The sequence below is a fragment of the Pelodiscus sinensis genome, chromosome 12, assembly GCF_049634645.1.
Source record: "Pelodiscus sinensis isolate JC-2024 chromosome 12, ASM4963464v1, whole genome shotgun sequence".
Lineage (NCBI taxonomy): Eukaryota > Metazoa > Chordata > Testudines > Trionychidae > Pelodiscus > Pelodiscus sinensis.
Genome location: NC_134722.1, coordinates 8,531,924 through 8,544,042, shown reverse-complemented (window position 1 = coordinate 8,544,042; position 12,119 = coordinate 8,531,924). Strand labels below are relative to the sequence as shown.

Sequence of the window (12,119 nt, the reverse complement as noted above, 5' to 3'; positions counted from 1 at the left end):
CACATTGAGGGATGGAGTGGTTCAAATAATGCAAGAAACACACAGAGGGGTGGTCTTCCATCTTCTCCTTCCAAAGCTGAGTTTTGCTTCATTAGGTGCACGTTGAATCTCATTTTTAATTCACAGATCTCACGAGCAGAATGTAATTTCGTCTGTGCCTTGGATTTTTTTACCACAGTTGGGATTATTTTTGATGATGTATTGTTGTCATTTTTGGTTTTACTTCAGCTGGATTTTCTTTTTCTTTTTTTTTTTTTTTTTAAGGGTTCATTTTTATTTCACTGCTTTCTCCCTCCTCATTATTGAGTGTCCTTTGAGCAGGTCCATATGACCATCAGTACATTTTCTCAGCTTGTTTCTAAAGCATTCTTGGCACCTAATTAAAAATGACTCTTTGGTGCTTTGCTTCCCTGCCTTGACCCTTTTAACAAAGGGATTTTCTTTTGAGGGTCCAGTAAGAGAACACAACTGTACAAAAAATCCTAACTCTACATTCTCCTTGGAAGTGTTTCTTGCGGGGGTGCCCAATTCACACTCATCAACTGGAATGGCCCCTAACATCCGGTTTTAAATGGCCTGACTCCTTTCACTGGCTGTATTTTATGCCTCTAGGGCCAATCTTTTGGTAAGGATGGCAACTAATGACTTGAATTTCACCATTGACTTCAATGAGAACTGGCTCAAGCCCAAACTCCTTTTATCTGCATCTTCATAACTCCACTTGGGGGGGGGAGGGTTGCTTCCCCTCTTATTTTACTTAACTAAGTTACCTCAGTTCTAGCGGTTACTAAGTGAGACTGAGGCAGGGCTATGTCTCCCAATGCTGATATCCTACACAGCCTGAGTACTCTTCCCCCTCCTCCCCCCCATAGGTGGGGACAGCTCTTCAGGGGGGCCAACCCCTCCCCAGGATTGTGCTTCAGGGTCATAAGCTAGGGAGGCAGACCCAGAACTGTGGGGGGCAGGAGCAGGGCAGGGAGGCTTATCAGACAGCCTGAGGGGAGCAGGCGAGAGGCACAAGCATCTGAGAGTGGTGGGAGTGAGGGCTGGAGGACTCAAGTGGAACAGGAAACAGTTGTGAAGCTGGCCACCTCCTCCCCCTCCCGCCCCCACTCCTCCTGAATCCTCTGGCTCATGTTCACACCACTGTCTGGTGAGCGGCAGCTGGGCACAGCTCATGGGGGGCTGGCCTGCTGCAGTCAACATCAGTATGCAGCATGCACCTGCCTAGAGTACCGCAACATTGGGGCAATTGGGTGCCCCAGATTTCATGGTGCTCTGTGCAGCTGTATATTTTGCATATTAATAGGGCCAGCCCTGGGCTGAGATTTTCACTAATGGAAGCTTAAAGTTAGGCTCCTAAATCCATAGTTAGGTTCCAAAATAAGTGACCAGATTTTTTCAAAAGACCTGAGCATCCAATAGTTCCCAATGATTTGGCGCAACTGGTAATTGCTTGCATTTGTCATTAGTCAGAAGACAGCACGTGTGCTGTGGTCTGAACTTTGGAGCATATTCTCCGGGTCAGTGAGTAACCTAGCCGCTCCATGCATGTACTCTTATGAACACGATTAGACTGATGCTAGACAGGGAGGCAATTTAATTTTCACTAATTCTGACTGCAGAATGATGCAGTAGCACTAATTAAAGGAATTCTTTATATCAGTTGCATATTTCTTATTTTAAAGGTGTGCAGCATTAAACTATGTCTCTTAACAGTGAACAAATAAGCATTATTTTTCTTAAATGAAATGTGTTTGAAACAAAATCTCTTATTTTATTTTTAGTTTAAGAATCCGCTCATTCTATTGCTGCTGGCTTCTGCTTTAGTAAGTGTAATTACCAAAGAATATGAGGATGCTGTGAGTATTACTATGGTAAGTTGTTTACCTACAAGTGAATTCATCTGGAAACTGAAGCTAGGCAAATTCAGACTGGAAATAAGGCATGTGGGTTTTAACAGTGAAGATAATTAATCAGTGGATCCATTTTCCAAGGCTTATGGAGGATTCTCCGTCACTGGCAATTTTTAAATTGAGACTGATTCTTCCACACTCTTCTGCATTAATTAGGCCTCAGTCAGAGTGTTGTGTCCAGTTTGGGGCACCACATGTCAAGAAAGATGTGGAGAAATTGGAGAAAGTTCACAGAAGAGTAACAGGAATTATTAAAGGTCTAGGAAACACAGCCTATGAGGGAAGACTGAAAGAACTGGGTTTGTTTAGTTTGGAGAAGAGAAGACTGGGAGGGGCCATGATAATAGCTTTCAATTGCCTAAAAGGGTGCTAAAAGAGGAGGGAGAATTATTCTCTTTATCTTCTGATGATAGGACAAGAAGCAATGGACTTAAATTGTAGCAAGGGACGTTTAGGTTGGACATTAGTAAACAGTTCCTACCGGGGTGGTTAAGCATTAGAATAAATTGCCTAGAGAGGTTGTGGAATCTCCATCGTTGGAGATATTTAAGAGCAGGTTAGATAGACATTTGTCAGGGATGATCTAGATGGTTGTTAGTCCTGCTGTGAAGTAAGGGGACTGGACTTGATGACCTCTTGAGGTCCCTTCCACTTCTAGTATTCTATTATTGGATGTTTTTTCCCCCTAAAAGATCTGCTCTATGAATTATTTGGGGGAAATTCTGTAGCCTAGAGATAATCAGACTTACAGGATCACAGTGATCCCTTCTGTGGATAGAATCTGAGAATCACCTGTAATACAAGCATGGCATTAACCGCATTTAACATGAATTTAATGTTTCTTTCTCCTCAGGCCGTTCTAATTGTGGTTACAGTGGCCTTCATTCAGGTATGTCCTAAGAATCCATAACATTGCAGCACAGCTCTGCATCTTCCATTTGGAGTCGTCCTGATTTTGTAACTTAGTTTTATGCTGCTTTCTCATAAGGAGTATCGCTCTGAAAAATCTTTAGAAGAACTCAACAAATTAGTCCCTCCAGAGTGTAACTGGTAAGTCATGCATAGCTATTCATTTGCCTTTAGTTCGGATTGTGGGGAAAGAGCCAGCTAATGAAGGCAACAGTTCTGATGCTTATGCATGCAATGAATTGCAAGAGAACATACTGGATAAATGTGTCCCTGGATAGGGGATTTGATGGGTGTCCAGTTGGTAATACGTTGCCATAGTGCATGTCGTCGTAGCTCCCTCTAATGACTTGTCCTCCTGTTCACAGTTGCAGGAGTTCTCCTTTAGCTGAGGGGGTCCAAAGGTCATGTTTTGGAACCTATGTTCCTCAGTTTGAGCCCTGATTATTAGCATTGGGTTTATATGTGTACAGCCGGTGCCCAAGTTGCGAACAGTCGACTTACGACCGTTCACAGTTACGACTGAAGCTGTTGTAAATGGCGGACCCCGAGTTACGAACGCGATCCGCGCTTATGAACAGCGCAGTCACATGTAACTCTATGGGGTCTGACTTATGAACAAAGTTACGACCAATTGCTTGGTCCATAACTGGTTCGTAAGTCGGGAAGAGGCTGTATAGCTAAAGATCCTTTACATGTGATCCAAGAGAACAGCTAGCTTTAGTCAAGTCCAGTTACACCTGCAAGCAATGTTCCCTCTAATTTTTTCCATCCATGTGCAGAATAAATTTTATGTGCACCAAGGCATGTGTGGATATGCACCACCTGTAGACATACATGCTGCCAGTTGCGGACACTCTGCTAAACAGCCGGGCAACTGACTCTCCCCTAGGTGGCTGCCCAAGAGCTCAGTTTATAGGGAACACTGCCTGCAATCACATATTGATTTCTGATTAAAGTTAGGCTGTGTCTACATTGGCGAGATTTTGTGCAAAAGCAGCCTGTAGACAGGCAGCGAGTTCTTGCGCAAGAACACTGACGTTCTAGTGTATGAAATCAGTGCTTCTTGCACAAGAGGCCAGTGTAGACAGGCAGCCAAGACATTTTGTGCAAAAGCAGTCTCAATGGAAAAAAGCCCTAGTGGCCGCTTGGACACTCAGTACCTGCAGGCAGCTCCTGGACTTCCTGGTAACCCGAGCCCCCTTAAAGGCAGACACAGCCTGCAGAGGCCACAAGGCAGAAGCCCTTCTGCCACCTCTGCCCAGAGCTCTGCCATGCGGCTCTGCTGCCTTCCCCAACAGCCACCAGAATGGCCACTCCAGGGGGGGAACAGTCACCCGCACCCCCAGCGCAGGAGGCCCCAAGGGGCAGGAAACGGAGAGCCTCGTCCTGGTCCCCAGGGGAGCTCGAGGCCCTCCTGGACCTGTGGGCAGAAGAGGAGGCCCTCCACGACACCCGGGGCACCTGTGGCCGCAATGCGGATCTCTTCTGCCGCATGGCCCAGGCGCTCTCACACCAGGGACATCCAGCCCGGACCCTCGAGCAGGTCGGGGCTAAGGTAAAAGAGCTGCACCTGGGCTATGTCTGGGCCAGCGAGATCCAGGGGGCAGGAGCCGACAGCTGCCCCCACTACCAGTGGGTCCACCGCATCCTGGACCAGGCAGCACCCCACGGACCATCCATGCCTGTGGACACCTGCAGGTGCCCTCCCGTCACCAGGCCCAGCGAGGTGGGGGAGGAAGATGAGCCACCAGGGGGTCAGATGAGGAGGACGACCAGGGCAGCAGCGTGACCCTCCAGCTCGAGGTCATCTCCAGCAGCCCTGACGTCTCCCGTGCATCCTTGGAGGCCGGGGAAGGATCCAGTGGTGAGTGTTTCACTTTGCACTCACAAGGGCGGGGGGTGGGGGGGGAGGAGCCAGGTGCTCAGGGGGACAGAAGAGGGAGGGAGCGTCACTTAGGAAGTGTGAGCTGCACACTGTGTAGCGTTAACAGTGTGCAGCCTGGTGACCGAGTGGCACGTGGCCGTGGCAGGCAGCTCCAGGTCACACCTGGTACCGTGCTGCTCACTCACGTCCGGACCAGGGGAGAGGGTGGATGCCAGTTGGAACCAGCCAGGGCCCCAGGAGCTCAGGCCGCAGCCCACAGCTCCGCAAGGGTGCAGCACACAGAACGGCACCACTGTTCCATGCCTCGCTGTGAGGCACTGCCAGCTGCTGGTGGGAAAACCGCAGCGTCACAGCCCTGTGAGCGTGGCCCCCACTGAATCCCTTGTCTGCTCCCTCCTTGGCTGGCCCTCGAGGGAAGTCCCCACTGCGGCCACACACGTCCCTGGGCTACTGTATGTGAGGGCTAGCGGGAGAGGAAGAGGGAAGCGCTCGGAGCGGCCTTAGAGCCACCTGAGTTTCGCTCCAAGGATGGTACACTCCCCAGTCACCCCTGGTTCCATCCAAGAGACAGTCACGTGATGGGGATCTGACAGCCCAGACCACGTCTGCCATATGTGCTCCCAGGCACTGTGTGGGGATTCATCTTGCTCCCTGCCAAACACCACTGATTAGCCCAAAGCCTCACAGCCTCCCCTAGCAGGGAGTTCCACAGGTTAACACAACACACGCGCCCTCCCACCCTCCGAGGGGCCAGGAAACAGACCGGTGGTTATAATACATGGAGGAGCATCCTTCTCGGGGGGCAGTGCTGTATGCAAACATACAATACGGGGGTGGGGGAGAGTGGGCCCAAGCCACAGTACCGTGGTGTCACCTGGCCTCAGGGGCGGAGGGCATGAGGTGCGGGGACGGTGGCTGGGCTGCCTGAGTGACCCGTCCTTTCCTCTGTTCCCTGCAGCGGGACCGAGCAGAAGCGGGGGACCCTCCAGCCCTGCGGCAGCGGCAGTTTTCCCCCAACCACCCAAGCCCCAAGCCGGCGGGTCCGGCAGCGGGACCAACTGCTTCGGCAGCACGTGCAGGCTGTTGAGCGCATTGAGGCGGCCGTCACCCGGTGGGTGGAGGTGGACGTTGAGTGGCGCCAGCAGGCCTGGGGTCACTTCCAGGCCCAATGTGAGCGAGTGGCAGATGCCATCACTGCCCTCACCGCTCACATTGGGCATGCTGTGTACTATGGCATGGCAGTGCCCCATCCACCTGCCATCCCTCCCATAGCAATGTCTGTGCCCCCCCCCCTCCTGCCTCTCCTGCTCCCGCAATGCCTCCTCCTCCTCCTGCCCCTTCGGCTCCCACAATGCCCCCTCCTCCTCCTGCTCACCTCCCTGTGCTGCCTGCCCCAACGCGGCCTGATCCCCATGTCCAGGTCCGCCCCCGCAGAGGCAGTCGCAGGGGCCACCCCTTCCAGCAGTAGCTCCCCCGTCCCAGTTGAGAGCCTCCTCCCCACTCCCCCCCTACATTCCCCCTTCCATTGTAAATATAATAAAGTTCGAAATATTGTGTTCCAAAAAAACCCTGTGTTTTGGTTGTTTGTGGGGAGGGGAAGAGAGGGGAGGAGGGAAGGGTTGGGGATGGGAAGGAGATGTCAAGGGAGACAGAGCCGACCCTACTATGGAGATGTTCTCCCAGGCCCCATCAGGGCCTCCCAGAAGCGCATCCCATCGTGGTGCACCTGGCAGATGGCAGCTGTGCGGGGCTGTTCGAAGGCCTGGCCCTCGCCTGCCATCCATGCCGGGAGGAAGGGCTCCCCCTTCCGCTCCACGAGATTGTGGAGCAAGCAGCATGCAGCCACTACCTCGGGGACATTCTGCTCCCCCATCTCCAGACAGGTGAGCAAACAGCGGAACCGGGCTTTCAGACACCCAAGGGCGCACTCTAGCTGGTCGTTGAACCGTGCCCGCTGGTGGTCCATCCGCCCCGTGTAGAGCCGCATTAGCCAGGGCAGCAGGGGGTAGGCTGTGTCCCCCACAACACACGTGGGCATTGGCACATCCCCGACAGTAAATTCCCGCTGGGGGAAGAAAGTGCCTGCCTCCAGACTGTCAAACAGGCCGGAGTTTCGTAGAATGCGGGCGTCGTGTGCCCTGCTAGACCAGCCCACATAAATGTCCAGGGAGCGGCCACGGTGGTCCACAAAGGCCTGGAGTACGATGGAGACGTACCCCTTTCTGTTTATAAAATGGGCTGCTCAATGCTCTGGGGCACAGACGGGGATGTGGGTTGCATCCAGGGCTCCCCCGCAGTTGGGGAACCCCAGGGCAGCGAAGCCGGCCACCATAGGCTCCATGTCGTGCAGGCAGATGACTCTCTGGAGCAGGTCGTCATTGATGGCACAGACGACCTGCAGGAGGGTGCAGAGAAACACAGGGGAACACATCACATAAGGCAGGGTGAGTGCGTGCTCCCTTAAGGGGTCCCCCCCCCATGATGCCCTCTGTCCTCTCACTCACACACACTCCAGGGCCCCCTCGGCCCACGGGCAACCCCCCCTCTCCCACCACCACCAGCAGGCCTGTGCAAGGGACGGACGGCCCAAACCCTTGGGTGACCCAGCCTGGAGTCTTGCCTGCCCCTGGGCATGGAATGCAGCACCCTCCTCCCACCCCACTCCCCCTGGGACTTACCTGCATGACAACGGCACCGACGGTCAATCTGCCCATCCCGAACTGGTTTGCCACCAATCGGTAGCTGTCCGGGGTGGCCAGCTTCCAGAGTGCGATGGAGACCCTCTTGTCCACGGGGATGGGTGCCCGCAGTCGGGTGGTGCTTCTCTGGAGCACAGGGGCGAGCCAGGCACATAGCTCCAGGAACATCTGCTGTCGCATGCGACAGTTCCGGAGCCATTGCTGGTCGTCCCATTGCCCCAGGACCAGCCGGTCCCACCAGTCGGTGCTGGTGTCCAGTCTCCACAAGGACCTCTCCACGATGGGGTGGGGATGGCACAGGGACACCATGGCCTCCCTGGTGAGGGAGTCCAGAGCAACCTGCGCCTCAAGGTCCTGGAGAAGGAGTGAAGCAGCCTGGAGCAGCAGCTGCAGCCACTCCAAAATGGCCAGAAGGGGCCAGAGCAGGCACAAGGCCACCCCTGGCTCCATGGCACAACAAACGAGCTGAGATCAAAAAATCAGCCAAAGGCACTAAAGGCAGAAAACAGTGGTGTCCAATAAGGCAGAGGGCAACCACAAATAGAACTGCTACGGCTGTCAGTACCTGCAAGAGGTCCTAAAGCTCACAGCAGGAGAGAAACGGCTGTCCGGGGAGATCCCTTTAAGCACGTGTCTCAAAGGAGCTTCAGCCCCCGCCCCCGGAAAGGGCTGGTGCCCTTTTGCCCTCTTCAAAATGGTTCCGGGCTTCCGCTTTTGCGCAAAAGCATCCTGCCAATGTAGACGCACTTTTGCGCAAAAGCGCATCGTTCTTACAATGAATCCCTGACCAATCTAGATGCTCTCTTGCACAAAAACTCTTGCGTTAAAGAGTATTTGCACAAAATCATGCCGGTGTAGACGTAGCCATAGAGACAACTATAAATCCCAGGTTGGCATTTGTGTCCGATGGGCTGAGACATGATCCGACCATATTTGTTAGGCTTCCCAACCCTGACTAAAGTGTGTCGGGATAAAAGAAGGATTTCTCATCTGAATTTATCCAAATCTGTCTGATTTCCCTTTCCTTTAGGGTTTTTGGCCTCATGACTGAATCCCTTGAAATAATCTACCCTGTGCCCTCTTTGCACCACTGCTTTCCGTAATTCAGATGTACTGAAGGCTGCTCTAATTTGTACCAGCTGCCAGTAACCCAAAGGATAAATCTATCATCTGGAAATCATGTCCCCTTTTCCTTGGGTATAACTCCACTAAACCAGAATCTGGAGGGACTTGGAGAAGAGACACTACAGCAAGTTTACTCTGATTCCCTGATACAAGGGGAATCCCCCATTGGCCACACCCCCATTGGGAAACCCATGGAAAGCAACTCAAATGTGCAGATTAGGGATGTTCATGCACGGATACCTGTCTGCTGATGTGCATTTGCAAATACCCAACTTACATGCACATGCAGGATATTGGGCAAATGTCAAGACAGTATTTGTTGCCCATAATGAGTTCAAAAACAGACCTCTGCAGGTGACAAATAGAGACTATATTTATGTCTAGTGTGGTGTATTGTATATCTGATGTTATTGGTCTGACTGCTTTGGTGTTAAGGATCAACTTTCTAGTTTACAAAAAGCCTTTTACTACTTGTATCATTGAAAATCAGCTCTCTTGTGGCCAATACCAATAAATGGTTCCTGTTGGGGCTATAATTGGTCAAAATTGAGGCATGGGCTTCTCTAGTTCAGTATTCACAGAAACTTGTACCTTACAAATCCTCTGGTTACCTTTTCCTGTTTCCTCCAATGAATTTCACAAAGTAGGCTCCTAATCTTTTCCAAGGTGACCATTTAGTGCGGCGTTCAAAAATACCAACTGTAATTCTACCTTTCAACAGCTTGCCAAGCATGATGATCTCTCGCCTCTGCCTTTCGACGCCCAAATAATGGGGAAAACACTCTAGTTCAGGACATTTCAGGTTAAATGTACATGATTACTGAAATCTAAAGCTTCCGTAATCCACCCATCTGTTTGTGCATTAAAACTGAATTCAGAGTAGGAATATAATCCCCTTTCCTCATTCTTAGTTAGATGGTAAACTTGTATTTGGAATAGAAGGACTTTGGGGGAGGGCAAATGTCCTTACATTTGCCTAACATGATGTTCAGCAGTGTTCCTGCTAAGATTTTTCCATCCATGACTGGAGTAAGTTTTTGTCTTGTGCATCGATATTGAGGTCATGTGCTCTTGTTTGGATGTGTGCCACTGTGGCACCCAAGTTTATAAACCTCTCCCTTTGCTGCCATATCTCCCACCCTTCCCTCATCTGGTCCCTGCTGCTGCTCCCCACCCCTCACCCTCCTCTGCTGCCCTGGCTCCTGCCCTTCTCACTCCCCTCAGCTCTCCGGGCACCTGCCCCTTCCCCATCCTTTCTGACTCCTGCACTTGCCCTTCCCTCCCTCCCGCTCAGTGCCCACCCCTCCTCTAGCTTCCCTTACCATACACTCTCCTTCCTCTACCCAGCTGCCCTGCCTCTCTCCTGTGCCCTCTGGTCCCTGTCCCTCCCCTCCTTTTCTCTTCCCCCCCCCCCCTTCCCTGGTGTCTGTCCTTCTGCTTAATCCCCACAATCCCCTGGCCCCTGCACCTTCCCTATACCTCCTGGTGCCTCCCCCTTCTCTCACTGCCCTTGCCTGCCTCCTTGTCCTCTTCCTCCCTGGTGCCCACCCCCTTACCACCCTCTGCTCCAGTTCTCCTCACACCCCTCTGCACCCTCACATATTACTTGTTCCGTCACCTGCCTTCCTTATGACCACCCGTCCTTTCAACCCCTCTTTTCCCAGCACCTACTCCTCGCCTCTTCTGTTCCTTTCTCCTTTTCCCCCATTACCCCTCCCCTCTGTCTCTCCCCTTTCCTCTCCCAGGGTATGTCTACACTACCACCCTAGTTCGAACTAGGGTGGTTAATGTAGGCAACCAGAGTTGCAAATGAAGCCCGGGATTTGAATTTCCCAGGCTTCATTTGCATAAAGCCGGGCGCCGCCATTTTTAAATGTCCACTAGTGCGGACTCCGTGCCGCGCGGTTACACGCGGCACGGACTAGGTAGTTCGGACTAGGCTTCCTATTCCGAACTACTGTTACTCCTCGTTTCATGAGGAAACCTAGTCCGAACTACCTAGTCCGTGCCGCGTGTAGCCGCGCAGCACGGAGTCCGCACTAGCGGACATTTAAAAATGGCGGCGCCCGGCTTTATGCAAATGAAGCCCGGGAAATTCAAATCCCGGGCTTCATTTGCAACTCCGGTTGCCTACATTACCACCCTAGTTCGAACTAGGGTGGTAGTGTAGACATACCCCCACTGACACCTTTCCATCCTCTCCCCCATGCTTTTCCTGCCCTTTCCCCTCTTTGTCTCCTCTTGTACCCTTGGCATTTGTCTCTCCTCCATCCTGCCCCTTGGTGCCTTCCCCTTTCTTCTCCTGCCTTGGCCCCCTCCTGTCCCCTCTGCATGAGCCTCTTCCTCTCATCACCTGAACCTTTCCTTTAATTCTCCACCCGCCCCTTTCCTCCCCATTTGCCATCCTGACACCTGCACCTGCCAGGCAGGGCAGCATGGCAGGTGGCTTCCCTGTGTGCTAGGGCTGAAGCCAGAACTGCGGTGCTATTTTTAGTATCCTGGCCCTGGGCCTGGCCCAGAAGCAGCTGCACCACAGCCCAGCTCCAGTCCTGGCACATGGGGCAGCCACCCACCACGCAGCCTCACCCCCGGAACAGCCGGGGCCGTGGCTATGTGGCTTTGTTCAGGGGGTGGCAGGACTGAAATTCTTGGTGTGCACCCGCAGAGGCACAGACCTTACAGGGAACCCTGTTGTTCAGCCTGTAGAAATAGTAACCATCATTTAAATAGTATCATTCTCTCAATGTAACGCAGCATACGGGAAGGAAAACTACAGCATCTTCTTGCTCGAGACCTGGTCCCAGGAGACATTGTGTGTCTTTCTGTTGGAGACAGGGTGCCGGCAGATATCAGACTGATTGAGGTAAACACCAGCTTACACACTAAGATTGGTTTGCTGGTCAGCGCTATGATAACGGCTCCACACAATTACATTTTTTATTAGGTTACAGACCTGTTGGTGGACGAATCCAGTTTTACTGGAGAAGCTGAGCCTTGCAGTAAGACTGATGAGCCCTTACTGGAAGCTGGAGACATAACAACGCTAAGTAATGTTGCTTTCATGGGAACACTGGTGCGCTACGGGAAGGGAAAAGTGAGTCCTACATACACTCCACATCATCCACCTCTAGATAAAAGATTCTCCAGCTATTAAGTAAACACAATATTTTGCATAATTCTCATTGTTACTTTCCTCATCCAGGGAATAGTTATCGGAACTGGTGAACACTCGCAATTTGGAGAGGTGTTTAAATTGATGCAAGCCGAAGAGGTAAGGGACAAGAAGTGTTTTTGTTTTGTTGGCACTGTGCTGTCATTTTCACAGCGGTGCTGGGAGGTACCTAAGTCCTTGTTTTGTCACTCAAATACTGGTGATCACATGGCTGTAGGGAGGATGATCTTGTTTCAGGCATTGTAGTAGGGTTTAAGACAGCTGGACCAAAGTTACAAACTTTGTGTGATCTTTGGCATGTCACTTATTCTCTCTGTGCCTCAATTCCCCCTCTGTGAATTGACAAGTCCTCCTATCTTGTCTATTGAGATTAGAAACTCTAACAAGCATTTGTCTTTCACTGTATTTGTGGT

The 12,119-nt window shown here is 51.8% G+C and overlaps 1 protein-coding gene across 2 annotated transcripts in view; it reads left to right on the top strand.

Annotated features, from left to right (window-relative positions):
- The window catches only part of ATP2C2 (ATPase secretory pathway Ca2+ transporting 2), a 56,649-nt gene that overhangs the window by 19,507 nt on the left and 25,023 nt on the right, over window positions 1-12,119 (top strand). For both annotated transcript variants that reach the window (XM_014579380.3, XM_014579381.3), the window contains exons 4-9: window positions 1,788-1,877; window positions 2,770-2,805; window positions 2,905-2,966; window positions 11,289-11,397; window positions 11,479-11,628; window positions 11,737-11,805. In XM_014579380.3, the coding sequence (XP_014434866.2) occupies window positions 1,788-1,877; window positions 2,770-2,805; window positions 2,905-2,966; window positions 11,289-11,397; window positions 11,479-11,628; window positions 11,737-11,805 (516 nt within the window). The remainder of the gene's footprint in view (window positions 1-1,787; window positions 1,878-2,769; window positions 2,806-2,904; window positions 2,967-11,288; window positions 11,398-11,478; window positions 11,629-11,736; window positions 11,806-12,119) is intronic.